This window comes from Echeneis naucrates, chromosome 9 (assembly GCF_900963305.1).
Source record: "Echeneis naucrates chromosome 9, fEcheNa1.1, whole genome shotgun sequence".
Taxonomy (NCBI): domain Eukaryota; kingdom Metazoa; phylum Chordata; class Actinopteri; order Carangiformes; family Echeneidae; genus Echeneis; species Echeneis naucrates.
In genome coordinates, this window is record NC_042519.1 from 14,164,032 (window position 1) to 14,186,350 (window position 22,319).

The 22,319-nt window shown below is 38.5% G+C and overlaps 2 protein-coding genes across 3 annotated transcripts; one reads left to right on the forward strand and one right to left on the reverse strand.

Annotated features, from left to right (window-relative positions):
• Positions 1–2,197: 2,197 nt before the first annotated feature.
• On the forward strand, positions 2,198–7,088 carry elac1 (elaC ribonuclease Z 1). Of its 2 annotated transcripts, none has more exons than XM_029511458.1 (5): positions 2,198–2,414; positions 4,762–4,968; positions 5,056–5,127; positions 5,746–5,949; positions 6,245–7,088. In XM_029511458.1, exons 1-5 carry the CDS (start codon positions 2,258–2,260, stop codon positions 6,721–6,723), a joined length of 1,119 nt encoding a protein of 372 aa, XP_029367318.1. In that variant the 5' UTR covers positions 2,198–2,257; the 3' UTR covers positions 6,724–7,088. The 2 variants fall into 2 exon arrangements, with proteins under 2 accessions (XP_029367318.1, XP_029367317.1); XM_029511457.1 differs by having other exon boundaries at positions 5,056–5,114; positions 5,739–5,949.
• On the reverse strand, positions 6,948–17,424 carry mier3b (mesoderm induction early response 1, family member 3 b). The gene is made up of 12 exons (XM_029511459.1): positions 17,397–17,424; positions 16,997–17,142; positions 16,446–16,568; positions 16,180–16,303; positions 12,271–12,344; positions 12,096–12,168; positions 11,795–11,943; positions 11,506–11,587; positions 10,730–10,824; positions 10,512–10,639; positions 10,235–10,389; positions 6,948–10,052 (listed from the first exon to the last, which is right to left on the reverse strand). The coding sequence occupies exons 2-12, from the start codon at positions 17,093–17,095 to the stop codon at positions 9,577–9,579; spliced, it is 1,578 nt and encodes a 525-aa protein (XP_029367319.1). The 5' UTR covers positions 17,096–17,142; positions 17,397–17,424; the 3' UTR covers positions 6,948–9,576.
• Positions 17,425–22,319: the final 4,895 nt, after the last annotated feature.

Genomic DNA, 22,319 nt, shown 5'->3' on the forward strand with positions numbered 1-22,319 from the left:
TAAGTCGCTCAAAGACCTTGGACTTTCAACTGCTTGGTTCTCTTTCCTTTTGTCTGCAGTATCCAAATACAGCTAGTCGATCACCGTAAGATGGGAGACACTCTTTTATCTGGTCATCTGTCATGAAGTGTATAACCCTGGAATCAATCTAAAAAGAAGACATATTTTATGAATTCTTCAAGTCAAGTCAAGTCCATGAAATTATAACAATCAACAACCTGTATACACAGCATCAGATATTAACTACAATGCTCTTCCAAACTTTGAGTTTTTTAGTGTTTGCGTGATTTGTAAAATAATTTCCTATATTAACTACCTTCTCCTGTTCCATTCGCTGTATATTTTCCTCAGGCACATGGCGTGACCTTAAGTAGTAGTTCTCCAGTTAAGAAGAAAGGGAGCCTTACTTTCTTAGTGTTATTTTTCTATTAATATCTGAAATAAGTCTCTTTGGTTTTGAGGTTTTAGAAAAGCTGTCCTCTGATATTATCACAAATTCAATACTTTTTATTTGATTACCTAGTATCTGTGATGACAGTAGTTTATAATAAAACATGTTTGGCTGGATGTTAAATCAAGTATCAATATATTACAATATAATAAGTCGACTATTTGTTTTAAAAATGCAAAAAACAAACAAAAAACAAAGAGAAAAATAAATATAGTTAAAAATGCCATGAGCATATTCGTGTACTTTATTCTGTGTACAATTCCCGTGACAGAGAGATTAACAAATAACCCAAGTTATTCCAATATTGTCTATAGACTAAGAATAAATTGAGATCTGAGTATGAAACTATAAGAAAATCTGAACCATCCTGTATTAATATTTAATTGTTCATTGTACATTGAGTACATTGTTACTCATTTAACACCCTGCATAACATTGATTTATTGTATGCTGTTCTATCTCAAGACCTAACATCTTGTTACATGCACAACAATTAGTTGTCCATTTTCAGGTCACATATTTTGACTTGTTATAACATTCCCATAGGCTTTTCTATCTTTGCCAGACGTAAACTGAACCCGGCAACGGAGACAAACATTGCAGTAAAGTATTTCTATATTGTTTTTATTGCAACCTTAATACTGCCATTCTAATAACAGCAAAAATACAGATTAAACTATTAAACTGTGTTTAATAGTTGGCCACGGTAAAATAACTGATTAATTTAAGCCGGTGTAGTCATATTTAAGTCCCTGTGTATGTTAATGAAGCCCTACAGCACTGCCACTGCTAGCACAGGTCTCTTTTGATGTTAATTAATATTGATGTCTCACTGTGTATTAAAATAATACAATAAAAACAAATAACGACCAAAATGTTCCTCGAACAAATAGAAAGACCAGATGGACAGACGGACAGCGACGTGCCCAGCTGTCCATACAGGTGGCGTTAGCATCGTTTCGCAGAATAGTTAGCTAAAAAGGAAAATGGCAGTGCACAATATCCGCGTGACTTTTGAACACACAACGTCACCTGTACAACTAGCTGCGACAACACTGAGTAACACTTTGTGAGTAACACAACGTTCCTGTTCCAGTGCCACCATCTACAGCCATCTACATTACTTCAAAACTGTAATTCACTGACAGGTAAAGGAATAATGTTGTAATTCGTTTAGCAGCACGGATGGACTGATTAAAGATTAGGTAATACTCACCTATCGTTGATCGGTGAGTCCAGTGAGGTGGAGTGGGATCCTTGAAGAAGGCGCCGGTTGATGCGCATGCGCAGTCAGTATCTCATAATTTCGACTTTTTTTCTCATTATTATGATTTAGTATGTGACTTTTTTTAACTGGTGGCCAACACTCAATGTGGATTTGTGTTTGGCTATTATATTTGAAAAGGGTTCACACCATGAGCCTAAATTGATTGAAATGTTTAATGCAAAATAAAATGCCCCCCCAAAAAATTCCAAACATATCAGAAAGCATAAAAGTGGAAATAATAAACGGGATCGCTAAGTGAACAGGAGAAGTCAAATTAAAGAAAAATATGATAGAAATTTAGTTTTGAATCAAAGGAGTCGTTTACACGAGAAGCATGAGCAAATGCGGGGGATTAAAAAAAAAAACTACAGACGGAGTGTTTCATTGAAAGTTTACTAGGAAAATTACTTACCTTGAACGCCTCGCCGTCGCTGATGTGACGTCATTACGTATCAGTGTTTACAGGAAGTGCAGCCTCCGCGTGGCGTTCAGTCAGTCGGTCGGTTGGCAGGTTGGACTGTCCTCCTGGTTTATGGACGATGACCATGGACATGACTTTCTTGGGGACCGGCTCGGCCTACCCATCTCCTCACCGCGGAGCCTCGGCCCTGGTGCTGCGGACGGAGGGGGAGTGCTGGCTGTTCGACTGCGGAGAGGGAACCCAGACTCAGCTGATGAGGAGCTCCCTCAGAGCCGGTAAGTCTGCTGCTGATCCCAAAAATCAGTGGTTCCCGAAGTGTTCCCCACACCACATCCAAGGTCACTTATTCACGTTACAGGACAATGCTTCCTCAGGAATTGAAGAAGCACAGGAAAATGGATACTGTAACTTGAGGTCGCCGGGGAAAAGTCTGAGGCTCCTTAGGGCTGTTAATACGATGCATGGATTGGACGATCATGTGTGGAGAATTTAAACCTCATTGGATAATGTATGCTGGAGTTAAGACTTTTTATAGCGAAACCTGGTGAAGCCTCAGAAAACCTCCTCACTGCCACACCAAGCAGATACAGTGGAGGGAAAAGATTGATAGGTTTATATCTTGTGGTCTTGAAAATATGAAGTCATTTGGATGAAAACTGTAGATATTCATTAAGGTACCAGGGCTGGAAATCATCAAAAATCAGCCAAAAGTGGCCGACTTGCTGTTGCAGTGAGGGTATCGGTCCTTGAGACTCTTTACACAGCTCGCCATGATACATACAGTGGGGCAAAAAAAGTATTTGGTCAGCCACTGTTTGTGCAAGTTCTCCTACTTAGAAAGATTAGGTCTGTAATTTTTAATCATAGGTACACTTCAACTATGAGAGACAAAATGAGAGGGGGAAAATCACATTGTAGGGTTTTTAAAGAATTTATTTGTAAATTATGGTTGAAAAAAAAGAATTTGGTCAATAACAAAAGTTCAACTCAATAATTCATAACATAACCTTTGTTGGCAATGACAGTCTTCACCAGATTACACTGTAGCTGGTATTTTGGCCCATTCCACCATGCAGTGATGTTTTGGGGCTGTTGCTGGGCAACACAGACTTTCAACTCCCTCCACAAATTTTCTATGGGGTTGAGGTCTGGAGACTGACTAGAACTGGCTCCAGGACCTTGAAATGCTTTTTAACGGAGCCACTCCTTTGTTGCCCGAGCGGTGTTTGTGATTATTGTCATGCTGGAAGACCCAGCCACATCCCATCTTCAATGCTCTCCCTGATGGAAGGAGGCTTTGGCTTAAAAATCTCACAATACATGGCCCTGTTCATTCTTCCCATAACACGGATCAGTCGTCCTGTTCCCTTTGCAGAAAAACAGCCCCAAAACATGTTGTTTCCACCCCAATGCTACACAGTAGGTATGGTGTTCTTGTGACGCAACTCAGCATTCTTCTTCCTCCAAACATGTGTTGAGCTTTTACCAAAACCAAGTTCGATTTAAAAAATCTGATCTTCTCCTGGATCTCTGGCAGACAGGCCTGGACACCCCTGGCACTGCAGGATTGGAGTCCCTCTCAGCGTAGTGTGTTACTGATGGTGGCCTATGTTACTTTGGTCCCAGCTCTATGCAGGTCTTCATCAGGTCCCTCCGTGTAATTCTGGGATTTTTGCTCACCGTTCTCATGATCATTTTGACTCCACGGGATGAGATCTTGCATGGGGCCCCAGATCGAGGGAGATTATCAATGGCCTTGTATGTCTTCCATTTTCTTACAATTGCTCCCACATTTGACTTATTCACGCCAACCTGCATGCCTATTGTAGATTCACTCTTCCCAGCCTGGTGCAGGTATACAATTTTCTGCCTGGTGTCCTTCGATACCTCTTTGGTCTTGGCCACGGTTGAGTTTGGAGTCTGACTGTTTGAGGTTGTGGACAGGTGTCTTTTATACTGATAAACAGTTCAAACAGGTGCCATTAATACAGGTAACGAGTGGAGGACAGAGGAGCTTCAGAGAAGTTAAAGGTCTGTGAGAGCCAGAATTCCTGCTTTTTGTGGGTGACCAAATACTTATTTTCCACCATAATTTACAAATAAATTCTTTAAAAATCCTACAATGTGATTACCTGGACTTTTTTTCCTCATTTTGTCTCTCATAGTTGAAGTGTACCTATGATGAAAATTACAGACCTCTCATCTTTCTAAGTAGGAGAACTTGCACAATCAGTGGCTGACTAAATACTTTTTTGCCCCACTGTATGTGTACCAATTTGTTTATGTCAGTCCTGAGCGATCAGCTCACTTTTCTTATATTTGTATTTAGAAACCAATGAAATATTGAAATTCCACGCAGTCCTGACATGCATTACGATAAAGTAAAAGAAAAAAGAAAGAAGATAAAACACGCAAGGCTGTTTTCCAAAAATGTGTCTGAACAGATGGGTTTTTAGTTGTTTTTGGAAAAAAACGACCAACAGGGTCCACAGTCTCACACTTCTTTCAGGGATATTAGAACCGCTACTGCAGTTTATTTAGACATAATCAGTGCAGACAAATTGAAACTTTTCTCATTAGAACACTTGAAGTTTGAAATAATTTGTGAGATTTTCTACTCAGGTCGAATCACCAAGGTCTTCATCTCCCATTTGCATGGAGATCACCTGTTTGGGCTGCCTGGTCTGCTTTGCACTGTGAGTCTCAACACCAACCCTGACCCTGAGCAGAACCTGAACTGTGTGGACATCTATGGGCCCCGGGGCCTCAGGAACTTTCTCAGGGTTACGCTTGGCCTCACAGGATCACAGCTTCTCTTCCCTTATGCAGGCAGGTTTAAAATATACAGATCATATGCTGCATTCACTCCTCTATCAAGCTCTGCTCAGAACTCATCTGCACTTTCTGTTACTGTAGTTCATGAGCTGGAGCCGACACCGGAGCAGAGTCCAGAAGAGGGACAGCTCAGTCTGGAGGTATGTGAGGTTTGTTTCATCTCTACTAATTTTAACTGTGTGACTCTATTTTGTTAACTCAATTTGAGTAAGTAAATGAAATGTAAATTATAATAAGTTTATTTTTTTCATATATTCAAAGGTATTCAGAGTAAACACGAGAAACTTGTGCTACAAAAAATGGACCAGACTCAGAGAAATAGAAGAGGTGGAGATAAAAGTAGGGATGGGCTACAGGCAGAGAGGTTGCAGGAGGTGGAGGACATACTACACGAACAGATTTTGCAAACAAACTCACCTGAACAGTCCTATAATCAGGGACAAAGACAAGCCAAAACAAGCCAACTCACCTGGACATGGCATGGTCTGGCATGGTCTCAAATAGGTTCAAACAGGTCACACCCTCCTAATGGTAACATGTAGAGATGAAAGGGCCCTAAATTGATCCCTGGGGATCTATTGTGAAAGCCTGATGAGTATTTGCCAATTTTTACATAAAGTTTTCAGTCAGAATGATATGATTTATACCCGTTTTATTTGCGTCATTTCCACTTTAGTTGCTTCTTTTCATTTAAACTTAAAATAAATCGAAACTTGAATCTCTAAAGTTTGAAGTATATTTTCATGGTATTTTCCTCTCCTCAGGAGACAGCAGATTTCTGTCCTCCGCACCCGCAGGAGAGACCAGGCAGGAAAATCACTCTGGATGTCTCCAGTGACTGTTACCTCCTCTTTGAAGACAAGAAGTTTGTTGCCAAGGCATTCAGGTTGTTCCACCGTATCCCTTCCTTTGGCTTCTGCATTCAGGAGCACGATCGACCTGGAAGGCTGAAAACTGAACTACTGAAGGAACTTGGTAAGAACTACTTGGTGTTTTTGTTAGTTTTTTTTTTTGGTCTAAGGATGAAGAAAAATGGAACAAAGTATTTTGAGCTGGAATTCAGTCACTAAATAAGTGATTTATAACTGTAATTAAGATTTTTTTTAGAGCCATGTACAATGCAGTTGCTGCATTGTAGTAGTTTTTTCAATTTAGATGTTTTGGTTTTTGCCTAAAATAAAATAAATTTTGATATTTGTTCAGGGGAAAAAGGCAAATGTTTGTACATTTCTTGCTGTTGAGAAAAGTGTTACCGTTTTGAGTCCCTTAGGTCTGAAACCAGGGCCGCTCTACGGACGTCTAAAAAACGGAGAGTCTGTCACTTTGGAAAGCGGCCGTGTGGTGCTACCAACAGAGGTCCTGGAGGAAACCATCCCTGGGAGGAAAGTCTGTGTTTTAGGTGACTGTAGCTCTGTTGTCGGAGACACACCACTGAGTTTATGTCACAGAGCAGACATCCTGGTTCACGAGGCGACTCTGGGGGACGAGCACAGAGAGAGAGCAGTTGATCATGGACACAGTACACCTGAAATGGCAGCAGCTGTGGCTCGGGCATGCTGCGCTCGGAAGCTGGTGCTCTACCACTTCAGTCAGAGGTACAAACCCAGCTCGCTCCGGAAGGAAGGCGACGATGACGACGTCTGTGAGCTGAAGAGACAGGCTGAAGAGGCTCTGCAGGACAGCGGTGTAGAAGTGACTCTGGCTGAGGACTTCTTAACTCTGCCCATTCCTTTAAGAAAATCACGGTGATCAGCAGAAAATGTGTCATCATGATTAGATCCTATTATTTAGGACAGCCACTGAAGCAGCCGTTGGTAAAACAATCATTTCTGGCTTTCAAGTGTCATGAGGGCGCCACCAGCAGAAGTGCCATCAAGCTCAACCTGTAAAATGTTGCGAGACATAAATGCAGGTAATGCCAAAATCAAAACCAAGTTCTACTAAATGATACATAAGGAACATGCATGTCCGAACCTTTTCCAGAGCTTTATTTCTGGATCTGTACACAAGGTATTAAAGTACAACAGAAAATACAAAATAATGTTTAACAAAAGAAAAGAAAAACAACTCAATGCTTATGTACAATTCTTATAAACAATAAAGATAGCTTCTTGAACATTTCTCATAGTGAAGTTTGATTGTCTATATTTCTGGATATACATTTTTAAGTTTTGTAGGTTTTTTTTATTCACAAAGGTGTTTTTGTATTCATCAAAGGACTCGAGTTTTATTTTTCAAAACAACTGCTATAATTTTTTTTCCTTTTTAAACTTCAAAACACAATACAAAATATAAAATAAATTTGTTTAGTGCTTGCTTGCACACACAAGTCTCATACCAGAGATATCAATAAAATATCACATTTTTGAAAGTTCACAGGGTGGTGAAAAAAACCTACTTCTACTACTTAATGGCCTTTACATTCTGACAGTTTTTCGAGTCTTTGTACAAACCACAGGTGAAATAAATATCACTGTACTGCTAAAGCTAGAAGAGCTTGGAGGACCTACTGCATTATGCACATTGCATTAAAAGACAAATGAGCTCTCCACATACTTAGAGCAGCAGCCATCCCTTTACCATCAAGACAAATAGACGACGACATGTAAAGTTTTTTTTTCCCGAGGAAAGAAATATGATAATCTTACACATGGCTGCAAAATCGAATGTAAAATTGCAACACTGAGTAATACCAATACGTCTTCAGGTAAAGCCGTTTTCAGTGGTACATTTGAGAAACAAACACGGCTGGCATGCGTGGTTTCAACCGTGTCCTGTGTGGGGGGAATCATGACTTACCAAAGAGGGAGGAAAAATAAAAGAAAAGAAAAGGAAAAAGGGAAGTTCAAACACCAAGTCAACCAGTAAAATGCAAAACTCAATATCTGTACATATCTACAAATTATTGCCTTTTTGACAAGGAATCAAATTAAAACCTTTGTATCAACACAGATTCACAAGTGTAAGAGGTCAGTTAATAGACTTTTTAAAGGCTAGTTGCTAATTATTTACATGAAATGTAGAAGTGAATATCTTCTCTGATGCTGGGCTTGGAAACTGAATTACTTGATTGAACTTAATCAGAGGCATGAATCCTGTCTGTACGCACATAACCGTGAAATACTAGATCTATGGACATGACAAAGATGAACCCCTGAAACAAACTAATATTCATAGCACAATGCATAGATAAATTAAGTTAACACTACTACTGCATCCAATCAACTGACGATGACCTGCTAAACATTTTTACGTTCACAATTACGGACTGGAGATGAAACGGCTCCATTTCTGCTACTACACTCTGAGAAATTGTCGACCAGATTACGCGAGGCATTCTCTATTCAGTACAGGTTAGGCTGTGAGGTTGAATACAAAAAACAAAACAAAAAACAGTGGCTTTAAATAAAGAGTTAATACTGCTAGCTGGACAACCTACGCTTGCTAAGTGGTCTGGAAATGGTGCTACTTAATATAGGAACAGATGTCTCTAGATTTATTAACTAAAGAATATGCAACTAAATTTGCCCAAGTTCCATGAGTTAAAGCTTAAAGAATTAAACAAAAGTTAAAAAATATATGCAATAAATACATATTTTGTGTATCTGTTGGTGTCTATATTTAAATGGCTATTTACCTAACTAAATATTGCTGTTATGGTTTGCTTGTCTGACTTATAGCCAAGATTATTAAAAAAAATCTGTCAGGTGACTCCTGATTACTCTGCAACGATATTCCTAATCACCCATTAAAGATAAAATGTAATGCAAAACGCTGATCAGGGACTAGAATTTGGGTAAGGAATATTTATACAAGTTAACCGTTGCAAACATTCATATGTTCCAGTTTGGCCACTTTAAACAGTTTAAAGGTAAACAAGCAGACAAATGACAGACAAGCTTCCACAGGAGAAAATATTCAATAAGAAAACCAAATTGGAAAGCTTGAGAAGCTGAAGCTATCTCTTTCTGGTCTCCAGGTATAATCTCCATGCTAGTGTTGCTCTTCATACAATATCTAGCCAGGTTTATTATGAGACAAATAAACCATTTGTACTAGTCTGGTTACTAAAAAGTACCTGTAAACCAAACACTAACTAAAAGGAAAAGTACCACTTCAAAACAAAGACAGGCAACTAAATACTAACACTAGTGGCAGGGAACTAAACTAGTTTTGGCAGCTGAAAAGAATGGCAGGATAACATATTGTAGCTCTGAAGATGTTGTGTGTAGATGAAAGGGAGGAAGATACACAACTCTCCTACTGCAGCCTTTGGGCCCCACTGTACATGGACGTTACATAATTCAATACCACAAAAATAAAATAAAATAAATGGCTATATAAACTCTTGAGAGAAATCAAGATTTTAGTTCTATATGATTGACATCACTGATGTCATATTACACAAAAAATGAAAAAAAAAAAGTATATTCATATACACACATATATACACACACACACATTTATATATGTATATGTATGTATATGTATATAGATATATAATAAAATTTTGACAAATCAGATTCTCCAGTGAGGTCAGTCTTATGTACAAGCGAATAAGGGATTTCAAAAGAGAAGAACGAGGGAAAAAGATGAGGAAGATCACTCTGACTGAAGTGCTGCAGTGTGCTGTGTGTGGTGTCTTGCGTGTGCTCCCAGAAACCCGTTGGGCTCACCGCTGCCAGCAAGGCTCCCAAAGTCTGTGACAGACACTGCCATTTTGGCGCCGGTGAGTCGATGGTGGTGTGTTGTTGTCCTTCGTGCCTCAAAGTCCACTCCAAGGTTACCTACAGACACATCGTTGATAAAGGAGTCTGGCAGCGCCATCTTGAGTCTCTTAGACGGCCGTTCACAGTCCTTGTTGACACACACTCCTCCTATCTGGCCCAGGTCAGAGTGGTAGAAGCCAGTGTCAAGCATGTTGAGGCAGTCAGGGTCTGCACCGTTGGAAGGGAACCCAAGGGATTCGTCATGGTTAAGGGAGCCACGATGAAGACTTTCCAGTGGAGGAAAGCTGTAGGAATCAAGGCAGCTAACCTCTGCAGGGCTGCACACTGTGGCTACACTGTTACTCAAAGCTGTAAGGAGACAAAACACCTGATTAATGTTGTATACCTGAACGCGATGGGAGATTGTAAGAAACATGTTGATTGTGGGGACAAATTAAAATACGTGCAACAGTTGTCTATGATCACCATCAATTCAATTATTTTTATCTTTACATTTCTCCACAGCTGCCAAACTTGGGGGCCTTACTGACCTGTGAGGTCGCTGGCAGTGATGGAGTTGAGCAGGCTGAGCTGTTGGTCTGTCGTAGTCTCCAGTCGCCCTCCTCCACCTGCCCCCGAACACACAGAGGAGGAACTGTCCACTGCCAGTCCCTCCGCCTCATCCACCAGCCTGTCCATCAGGTCACTGAATACAAAAACATGTTTCATTCAAATATTGGTTTCTTCATTATAAAAGCTCAATGCACTAAAAATAAGTGAAAGGAGAAAAGAAACACTGAAAGTTAACTGAATGTTCCTGGCACTCACGTTACACCAGGATAGCTGCTGTATTTTTTCTTTCCAAACCGATTCTGCTGCACAAAGAAGTCAAAGCGTTCCGACTTCTTCCACATATAATAAAATGCCACACATTCTGCTACTGTTCGTGTTGTGACCTAAAAATGAAAAAATTACCAGGAATGATAAATTTTAACTTCTTTAATAGAAATAATTGCATCTTTCATTGTTGAGGGAGTTAGACTCACTTTGTGTTTCTGTATGAGGTGAAAGTTTTTGTCATACATCTGTAGTGCGTGTTCAAAGTTCTTGCATTCTTCTTCTGACCATGGCGGTGATTTTTCTGCAGTGAAAGAAGAAAAGCATATTGTAAATATATAGTTGGTGCACAATCAAGTGTAAGCAAAAAGGAGTCTCCCAATCAACTGTTGGTGATGTTGCGTGGAGACTTTGTTGAATGTTTCTTGTTAGTATTTGTATTGTAACGTCTTTCATATTTACTAATGTGTCACAAATACAAAATGAATTTCTGCAAGGGCACATTAACTGAAGTACTCTTCATCATGTCTAAATTGGATGGCAAAATTATTTATTCAAAAAGGTTACTCAACAACCAACTGAGATTTTGCGATCTATTTGCAAGATCTAACTCATATTTGAAGATTCACTGTAAAATGACAACCACAAAGAGATCCACACTTTTTAAGCATTTTGGTATAATATTGGAATGTCTGTGAAATTGGGCCATGACTATTAGAATATGAATTTTCATGACAATTGCATTATCCTAGTAGTCATTTGCATTAAAGTGTTTAAATTAGCAAAAATGATGGTCAAAATGTCGTTTGGCCAGCTAATGCTAATCAGTTTATCCTCAAGTCCAAGTGAATTTTATGTTCCAGATGAGCTGGCAACCTTAAAGTGACTATACAGCATGACACTAAATGCATGATCTTAATTGAATTCAGTACATGGAAGAAATTAGTTTCATGAAAAATGCATGTAAAACATTTTTTTTGCTTACCTTTTGAGGACTTAACGTGGCTGCAGTATCTCTCTAGTGCTTCACGTGTGTTGTAGTTGCACTTGACAAGCTCATGCAAGGCCTATGTGGAAAGAATGAATTCTTAACAATGCTGCGGTCTTCACCACTTCAATAGAAGATTTTACATAATTATGCATAAAATAATGCAGATTGCTTAGGCTAGCGTACAATGTTAATGTCATGCTCAACTTTGTTAAAACATGAAAGGTTTGATTGAATAAATAAATTTAAAATTAAAACAACAAAAACAAAAGACAACACGACTGACCTGATCATTGTCCCGAACATGCATCCCTGGTCTGTCACATGCTGTCTTTTCATCCGTGGTCCGTGACAACACATCTACCAGAAAACTCCTCACCTTGTTTTCTGGCAACGTACCTGGACTCCATAATAACTCATCTTCGTCTTCATACACTGCATTAAAAGTACATTACATCTTATTAATCACCTTTTTCAGTAGTCCTGTCCTTATAATATGGATAGAAATATTGCCAGCAATCATTCAAAAGGAACACATTCGGCACATGCACTGGAGAAAAAAAAAAAAAAAGAGAAGCAGCAGGCACCTTTTTCCCCCTCTTTGTAGTGACAGAGGCAAGAGGGAACATCTGCTTGGTACTGTGTTCCCACCATTATTTCCTTTGATAAAAAAACAACAAAATGCATCTCATGTTTAAACTATAACGGGTTAAGATGACAAATTATGAATTCATGTGTTGCGAAATGTAATGTGCCATGTACCTTTCTCGAGTCCTCAGGGCTTGGGCCATCTTCATCACACTCTGACTCTTTATCACCATCAGAAACGGCGTTAGCTGTCAAAGTTAAAAAAAAAAAAAAAAAAAAAAAAACACCCAGAAAAGATTAATTCCTTTACACACAATTAACTACAGTGGCATTGCTCAGAATGATATTAAGGCATGGTGCGAGAATTCCTGCCTGGAAGATTTTTAACTATGTTAAAAATATTCATATTTTGTTACAAATTTTTGACTCAAACTAGGAAAAAAAAAAAAAACAAAAAAACAAAACCTCAGTGTATTTCAGTGTATAAACAGTGTATTTCAAGTTGTTTGGATTATGATGAGGAATCTCTTGATCTTTGAAATTGGCAACTCCCGGGCTTAAAGTGTAGCAAACATATTTTATTTGTTGATGTATGTAACCTGTAAGAGGCAGCGGCTGACAGTGTGTAGCTGTGCTAATATAAATGAAGGCTCTGAGTACTGGCAAGGTTGCTGGTTAATTTTGACAAACAACTTTGTCACTTAGTAGGGCTGAGGAAATAATTGAAAAATAAACAAAACCTCTCACCAAGTTAATCTTGCTTATGTTAGTTCATTTTAATACTTTCCCAGAGTGCTGGGAAAAAATTATGACCTCGTATTTAGTCACCTGTTTCCACCCCCTCAAATTAATGTTAGTCAATTTATGCCTAAAAAGAATGCTGCACTTATCATTTTGTTTCAGTAGTGATGACACTGAACAAAAACAGTTTAAATGTGAATACTACAGAAAAAAAAAATAAAAATAAATAAATAATAATAATAATAATAATAATAATAAAAAAAGGGAATTTGCAGAACCAAAGTAACACCTCCCCGAACATAATTGCAAACTAAAGTAATAATTAAGCTAACATTTTTAATTCATTGTGATACTGATTTGAAGTAATTTTATTAAGTCTACAGGATCGATAGGGGAGCATGGATGTAGACAACATGGCAATGGAAACAGAACCAACCAAACCAGAAGGCAAATTAGTGCTGAAAAGGGGGAACCGGAACTCCATTGTTTGGCTTTGGTTTGGATTTAAAAAGTTAGAAACTGACTAGACAACTGAAATTTGCAGAACATGCCGCCAAAAAGTTGTTACTAGCGACTCAAACGCATCCAATCTTTTCAATCACGTAAAGACACGGCATGAAGAATGGTACAGACATGTGACAGAAATGTGACACGGCACTACTGTTACCTCAAAACCACAAAGATTTTTTTGATTTTAAGAAAAAAAAACTAAACAAAAAACAAACACTATATCCAGATATAAAATTACCTATATCGGGGTCCATATCCATATCCTTAAAATTTAAGGCCTTTTCAAAAGCTACTTCTGCATACTTTCAGCTACAGACTATTAAATGTTAACAAAAGGTCTCGCCTATTCAGAATGATACCTTTTACACTTTTTGGTCGCTGATCAAATGTCATGCTAAATTACAGAAATTTTAATAAAAAATATTTGCCTCTCGCATGCGCATTGCGTGGAATGTTCTGGATCATCGCGGTGAGGTTATTGGTTAGAGTGGAGAGCTGAGGTGAAAATGTCCCAAACAAATAAATCAGTAAAGCATCCTTGCAGGCATATTATTTGAGCTAGACATTTTTTTCCTCACAGTAGTAGAGCTTTTTATGCTGTTTCAGACAATGTTTGATCTGTGAGCCTCAAAAGGACATGTGCACCATTCATGTCTCTTATTCGCTCCAATGCAATCTCTCAGGAGAAAAGCACAACCGCCTCTGTCTTGTACATCAATGTTTTGTTTACATTTTAGGCTCTAGAAACACCAAATACATACACCAATTCAGGAACAGTACATCTATAGTATCAGGGGTTGAATTTCGCTGCAGGACTGCAAGAATTGCCTATATATGTACCCCGGAAATTAAGAATCCATAAAAAGGGACATTCAAGCAGGGAATAACTGCCATGTCATACAGTAATAAGTGTTGATGCCAAAACGATTGGCTGGAGCCCTGTTTGAGTCCGGACCTTTTTTTGTTTTCCCTGTAGAGAACTCTGATCCCCAGCTCAGGCCTAGAGAAGACCCCTCCCCCTCCCTTCTCCTACGCTCCACCTACCTAGCTTCTCTGCTGCTGTGCACCATCAATAACAACAATGCTCACTCTAGAAGTGTTAAAATATATAGCAGTGGCAAAAAGTATTAAGACGCTTGGCATATTGAAGAATTTTCATTTGTTTTTATAGAATAGGCCATTCAATTTACAAAAAAAGCGAACAGAATACCTACAAAGTCATCATGAAGGAGATTTAGGTGATTTTCCTTACAAAAAACAAGCAAGGCCTACTTCAATGGCAATGTCAGACAATCATGTTCCTTCACAAAAGAAGTCAAAATACTTGTGCAATCACTGTCAGGTGTAATCTTAGTTCAATTGATAGTGATGCAAGAGTCTTGGGACACAGCTGAGTGATTCTATTGAATCTACAAGCCCTATCCTGCTCATCAAGTGATTAGAAACATCACAGTTTTGTATTTAGGCCACACTACCAATTGACATAAATTCAAACCCTCTAGAAGTAGTCTTGAAGCCCATGTTGCCATTTGAACATGGGACCAACTTTAGGACCAACGAACATCCTCACTAGAACTGCATGGCGAGAAAGACACCAAAATGACCAATGGTGTCTTCAAGAACTTGGCAAGAAGGATTTGTCGGCAGAATAGCAGCAAAGAAACCATTACAGAACAAGAAAAATAGACTGTAATGCCTAAAATTAGCAAAAAAGCACAAGAAATGGGCAAAGGAAAATTGGTAAAAAGTGTTGTGGACTGAGTCCAAGTTTGACCCGTTTGGCAACAAGCAAAGAGTAAGTTGAATGGAGGGATGGTGAAAACTAATGGCATCATTGAAAAGAAAGCATACCACAAATTTTAGGTGAGGTACCATCTAGGAGTCTTCTTATTTGGCCCAGATTTATTTTCAGAGATGACAATGCCCCTTAACATTCTTCTAACTATTGCCAAAACTACCGGGGACAAAAGGAATCTGCTAGAACATTGAAAATGATGGACTGGCTCCCTCAAAGTCTTGACCTCAACCCTATCAACCAAATTTGGGGCAGTTAAAAATGATCTTGACAGATCCATCGTACATTTGAAGGAAAGCATTTGCTTGAGTTGCAGAAGGCTTGAGATAACATGAATGTTTAAGGCCATGGGAGCAGTTGCTTTCCATATTAAATCTCCTATGGAGGTTTTATTAAGTGTGCTGAACTACTTTTGTTTTGTTCAATGCTGAAACAGATAAGAAAAGACACTGCAAATAAAGAGCATAAGGATACCAAATATGAAAGACTTTAGTCTAATGGTAGCATCTTCTGCTGGAAAGAGACAGCTAGAGCAAAGTTTGAACCCCTTAAATTGGTGCAGAGTGACAAAATGCAATCTGGGATGAGAATCAGATGATGTAAGACTGTTTGTTAAGCGTAGAATTAATAACACCCCCCTCCATGAGGCATATAAGAAGGGAATTCACCCCCAAATTTTGAAAAATGGATTCTCTGGGTAAGCCCCGCTTTATGGATACTTAATTTGTGGGACACAAATAAAATATGCACAATTCTTGCAATTCCACAGCAAAATTCAAGCCCGGAGACAGACACACACAGACAGTTTTCAAATCTATGTGATTCACTTTGTTCATACATTACTGTGAGAGAGAGAGGGGATACACACACACACGCGCACACACACACACACACACACACACACACACAAGCACACACAAGCACACACTCCTCCTGACTCTCAAAATTTTCAACTTTAATTTAGCAGTGCATTACAACATCCTGCCCAGCCAAAAACACGACACTTTATTTGAATGTGTGTTGGAAGCATCACTCACATCGAAGTGTTCGTGGGAAAAAATCTGTGGCCTCATGGGATGTGACTGAAGGTGTAAGATCATCAGCTGAGGACTGGGTCTCCTCCTCATAGTCACCAGACAGAAGGTCCTTGGCTATTTCCTCCTAAGAACATTAAATTCCACCATTAACGGACAGATAAAGGGTGACCACCAGAGTATCTGAATGAAGTGCTGCGGATAAATTAAATTATTGCTCATAATAATACCTACCTAATTCATCGTTCAATTAAAGAGTGGATATTTACCTTGTCCAAAGTCATGTCAGGAAGCTCGTCAGTAAGGTCTCCAGAGGAGCTGTCTATACTAGAGCCTGCTGAAGCCTCATAGCGATAGATGGCCAAAAGTTCTTCCAAAGGCATATTCCCCTCCTGATGGAAAAAGAGTTACGGTCACTCAATTGTAGATGTGCAAGTCTGGAACAGCTTAGAATCTTTCATAGATAACAACAAATTGTTGCCCCCTACTGCCTGTCCATTAATAAATAAATATATACATAAAATGAACCAAGTCATGACACTTCTGCCAAACAACTACTTCTCAGTGTCACTAACATAATGCATGTATTAACTTTATTTGCTTTTCTCAATTTTAGCACCTGAGACTGAGAATCAAACAAGTTGCCCTTACATTTACAGACCAGTAATTGACCAGTTTTAAGTATTAAACTATTCCTAATTCAGTCAATACTTACACAACATCTGTAGTAAGATAGCACATTATGAATTAATTCTTTGTTAGTAAAGATTCATGATGAATAATTAATCTTTTATGAGATTTTATAAATTTATCAGCTCACCTTTTCCAGATCTGCAATCTCAGAGCTGAAATTTCTCCCTCCATCCAGAGACTCTTCCTCCTCCAAAGTTCTCTCATCATCATACTCATGAACTAACATTTCAGCTGTTGGATCAAAGTCATGATCCTCCGATGATAAAGAGCCAACTGGGTGACAGAGAGAATCATAAATATCTCCATGTTCATGCACAAACAACAACAACAACAACAACAACAACATAAAAAAAATCTAAACTCCCACCAAATTTAAAACCATCACTCTGAAAGCTGATGCACTGTACTGTATTTAAAGGATATACTTTTGTCTGATATTACAGCCATGCAAGATGGATTTGTCATAATACCACTTAAGTTAAACAATTTTTTAAATTCCACCAAGTTTATAGGAGAGGATTTATTACCTGGACTTGAACTCCCTAGGGAAGCCTGTAAAAGAGCAAAATCAGACCATAAGTAAATTCTATAATTGAAATAAAAATTTAACTAAATCGGCGATGCTTACACACGAACTACTGAAAATAAAGCAAAGTCGGTGAATACCCACAGAAAACAGGTGGGCAGAAAAGCAGTGTTTACCGCTGAGGTTACCTGGTGTAGGTGGCTACAAGTCGCGAATGCAAGCTACATACAGACGACAACTGAGAGGAAACTGTGGCTTGATACCACAGGACTAAAACTGTCCATTCCGTTTAACATGATCGGAGTCAATATAGAAAAACAATCAGCAGGACTGTAAGATTTATGCAGTGTCGGCTCCTGTAACACTTAGCTAACCAGCTAGCTAACCCTGCTGTTAACGCCATCCATCGAAAAATGTAAACACTAATTTAGTTTGCGCGGCACCGCAATCGACAGACTCCGTTCGTCTTCGCGGTACGTGTGTCGCTATTTCGGCCTAAACAAGAAAAAAATATTTTCATTCACGACAAACGCGGTATTATCTGTTATTTCCTATAACTGGCAAGCTAACGTTAAATTTACGTTATCAATTTACACAGCCGCTACACCGAAGCAGCTGAGAGAGCGAAGGCGCAGCGGCCTTGTAGTGAAGGATCACTCCAGACATTCAAGCATATTTTACGACAATAAAAATAACATTTATGACACAAAACACGCTACATAGAAGGGAAAAAACATTCTTTATCCAATCGATAGTATATAAACCAAAAATATAAAACACAAATTTTAAAAATATCGATTTTAGATCGATTGCTTCTCCCCTGTTTTCCCTCTTACCTCCGCCATATTGGTACCTTTAGCTAATGAGCTCGATCCAGCACAGTACCCGGATGAGCGCTCTGGACCAATCAGCGGTCCAGGTGACCGTGGTAGTCGTGACGCCGTTCAAACCAACCACTGATCGGACCGACGGAGCTCGGTGCTGCTGCACGGGAAACTCACGGAGAGAAAAATATTCTTTTATTATCCAAAGAAAAAAAAAAAAGTCATCATTACAGGCACAGTTATCAGTGTAATCTTAACTTCTCCATCATCTCCAGCTGTGTGACCACAATTCATTCTGTCACTGTGTGCAGAATTGTATTTAAAAAACAAACATATGTTTTAATATAATATTGTTCTACATACAAACTGTTTTTAAGGTGGAAACAATGCCGTTTTTCATTTGCATCATTTCATGGAATAGGGAGATGTTGCATCATTTTGTTTTGGTTGCCCACTAGTTTTAATACTTATACTAACAGGCTATTATTAGGCCTATTGTAATTCTGGACGATAACATAGGAGTGACTTTTCTGGAGTAATAAAATTTGTTGTCATTGAGGGGTAACCCAAACATATAGCTATATACTATATGTTCGTTTTTCATATTTTTTCATTGATGGCCCATTCAGTTTCTTTTTTACTTCGTGTTCATTTCAAAGTCTTCACAACACAAGGCAACACTGGCGCTCTCTCTCCTAGTGGATACAATAGGAGGGAGGAAGCTCTCCCTTAATCAAGAAAGTTTATAAACAGAGCCCTTCTGGGCTTTAATGATTCAAATTTCAAGCGCGCACACACACAAACACAAAATATTTTCTCAACCGCATTCACACTACACTACTACATCAATCTTAACACACCAGGACCATTAGTGTCGTTTTTTTCCCCCATGCATTTTTACTTGGTAAGGGAACCTTGTGATGACCCCTGCCCCATCACCACCACCACCATCACACCTTAAACTATTTTCCCTGCTTTTTGAAAGTAGAGAATTGAATTTATTAGGATTTTGTGGAAAAAGCATTTTACTATGGCAGGATTACAGTATATCAAAACTATGTGACTGTAAATGGAGTTAATGGAAACACAGTGGTCAGAGGGTAGAGCATAGGGATATATACAAATCTCCTATAAACCTTGATGTAGAGGTGATTATGGAGTTTTAAAAGCAATGAAAATAAATCTGGAAAAGTTTCGATACAATTAGCCTTTAAACTGACCTATATATTGAGAATAAAAAAATATATATATACAGAAGTTACACATTTCAGCCCCAAAGTGTCTCAAGGGTTAAGATAATCATTTTACTTAACACATAATCATTTTTACCAAATACTAAATTAACTAAATTTATGGTGTTATGTATTCCTTTAAAAAAATAAATGAAAACAGACCACCAGAGGGCAAAAGTATACTTCCAAAGCGTGGCTACTTACTGACATCCACACTCCTCCTTCTCTTCCTGTTTTGGATAGCTGTGTAACCTCATGTCATATTTTATCAGATAAGGACATGGGAAGACAGGTCAAAAGCTTCCACAGGCAAAAAATTAGGAGTGGACTGCAGGACTTCAGAATCAGAAACAGAATCAGAATTACTTAATTAATCCCCAGGGGAAATTTGATTTGTTGCAGGTGCTTGAAGAGAAATACATACTTAAGAGTTATAATAGAAATAGAATGTACAAATAACATAATGATAAAGTACACAGTAAAAAAGAAAACTGCAGCGAAACGACCTATGATTTAGTAAGCCGAAGTGTCAAAACAGAAATAATGCATTATATACAGGTAAGCATTACCTTAGTGTTTTGTTCAATTTCAATGCCTCCAGTGTTGAGCAGCAGAGGTTGAAGTAGGGAGGTATAGTACTACGGGCCATCAGTTACTTTCAGCAAAACTTGCTGGTCGTTAAGTGTTTCCTGGTTGATCCAGATGCAGGGGGAGACGTGTGCTGTGACCGTGCCGATGGGTCAGATTTATATGAGCTTTTGTTGTGAATTAACTGTCTTTGGTGACATGTAGTTGTAAGCCTTTCTTTGTATAGGAGCAACATTCTGGTTCATCTTTATGTTTATTTTTCTGTTTGACCTAATTTGAATATACAGTTACAGTTTGAAAATTTTGTATAGTTGGAATGATGCCTCATTTAATGGAACCTAATAATGCAACATTTACTGAGAGGACAGCCTGTTGTTGCATCACAATGCCTGCCACATTTAGTGTTTAAATATGTTGTCTGATTAAAAACCTCACACTCATGTAGATATGTTACATTAAATTCACTTAAAGAAAATTCAAGTATACATCAACATACAAAAGCAGAAACATTCTAAGTGATACTGTTGAACCTATATGCCCATCTTGAATGAAAGCATCTTCTTACTGTGACGTGAGCTAGACGTAACAGACAGAACAGTGTAAATATAACCACGCTGCGTCTTCAGTTGCATGTGGTGGGTTTCAAACTCATCGGTTAAACTTTACTGTAGAGTCAGAGCCGGCTGTTTACATTTGATCCCAATCTGCACTTTGATCTTTTCTTTAAATTTGTAGCTGCAAGTAAACACTTTTGCTTGGAAAACAGAGTCCCCCATAAGGTGTAGGAAGGACAGCGTGGGACTCCTTTGGAGGACTGTGCAAACAAATGACTCACTGTGTTTAAACAGCTCCAAAATACATCTCTCTGCTGGCCACATCTGTTCACTTCTTCCTGAAAATAATACTGAGATGAAATAGATAAAGTTAAACAAACTTTACTTGTTGAATTTGTAGCCTTTTAATATCTAAAATGGTTACCCTTACAAAAGTTGAGGTTTTTAATCCTTTCTTTGTCAGTTGTTGAAGCACCTTTATTTTGTGTTTCCTTGTGTACAGATGTTTATTTAGAGAAATAATACAAAATAAGAGCAGCCATTTGTATTTCTCAACTCCTCTTCCATCATTTCTCCTTTCTTTTGATCATTTATGATTACCATAATGATTTGAAAGCCTACTTTACAGAACAATGTGGTCAAAAAGACGTGGGCCTTCAGCTAGTAAGTGAAACTGTCAGGTCAACAAGTTATCCTCTGACGTAGATTATGGAGAGGTGGGTGACAAAGGGTCACAATCCATTGTTACAGTACGAAACGGATGCTGCTGATTAACACGGACCAACACCTACACTGGTTTTGCAATTGTCCAGCAAGTGCCCACTCAGCTGATATGGCATTGGTTGGACTGCAGGGCAGGAAAAAAGAAAACTAAATGCTGTAATAACAATAATATTACAATTTCATCAATTATATTTCAGGCAAAATGGATCAATCTGCTGCATATTTATTGATCTTATCTCTGCTGCATACGAACGGAGGTGGAAATTGAGTCACATCACATTCTGTGAAGACCTTTGTTCATAAATAAGTTTCTGTTTCATGTGGATACTGAGAATGGGCAATGAAAACTATTGGATGTGTTTATATTGATGCTGAGCTTATAATGCTAAAAGCTGAACTAATAAAACATTAAAAGATAAAGCAAAATAAACAATACATGTAACAACCACTTTGGTGGATTTTTTTTTTAGCCTTAACAGAGAATATGCATTGTATAATTTTGAGTATCGATTCCAATGAAAACGCAGCAACCCCAACATAAAATGTCAACATTTGTTAGAGAAGCAGCCATGTTTCCCTCTGTCAGGCTGCAGGTTAACTGTAAAAATAAAACTATTCTTTCTTTCGACAAAAAAAGAAGTGGTACATTGTATTAATCATAGGACTCCATTCCAGTGTCAAGTCGGCACTGTGCAATAATTCACTATCAAGTGACCTCTCAGTTTATTAGGAACACCTTACTACAGTTATTCCTTTAACACACATAGTTTTTGTTAAAACTGTGTAAATTCAACAGATTGTTTAGAAGGAGGTACAATGATTTGCAAAAGCTGTGTTGTGAAAGACTGCCAGACCTACAACTGAGTCTTCATACAAACACAAGTTGATGTGGCTCCTTCATGAAGTATACAAACCACCAGGTGGCAATGTGTGCCAGCTTTGGGTTCTTCATGACTCAGCTGTGACATTTTCCCTGTCATCTGTGATCCAAACACCAGCCCCA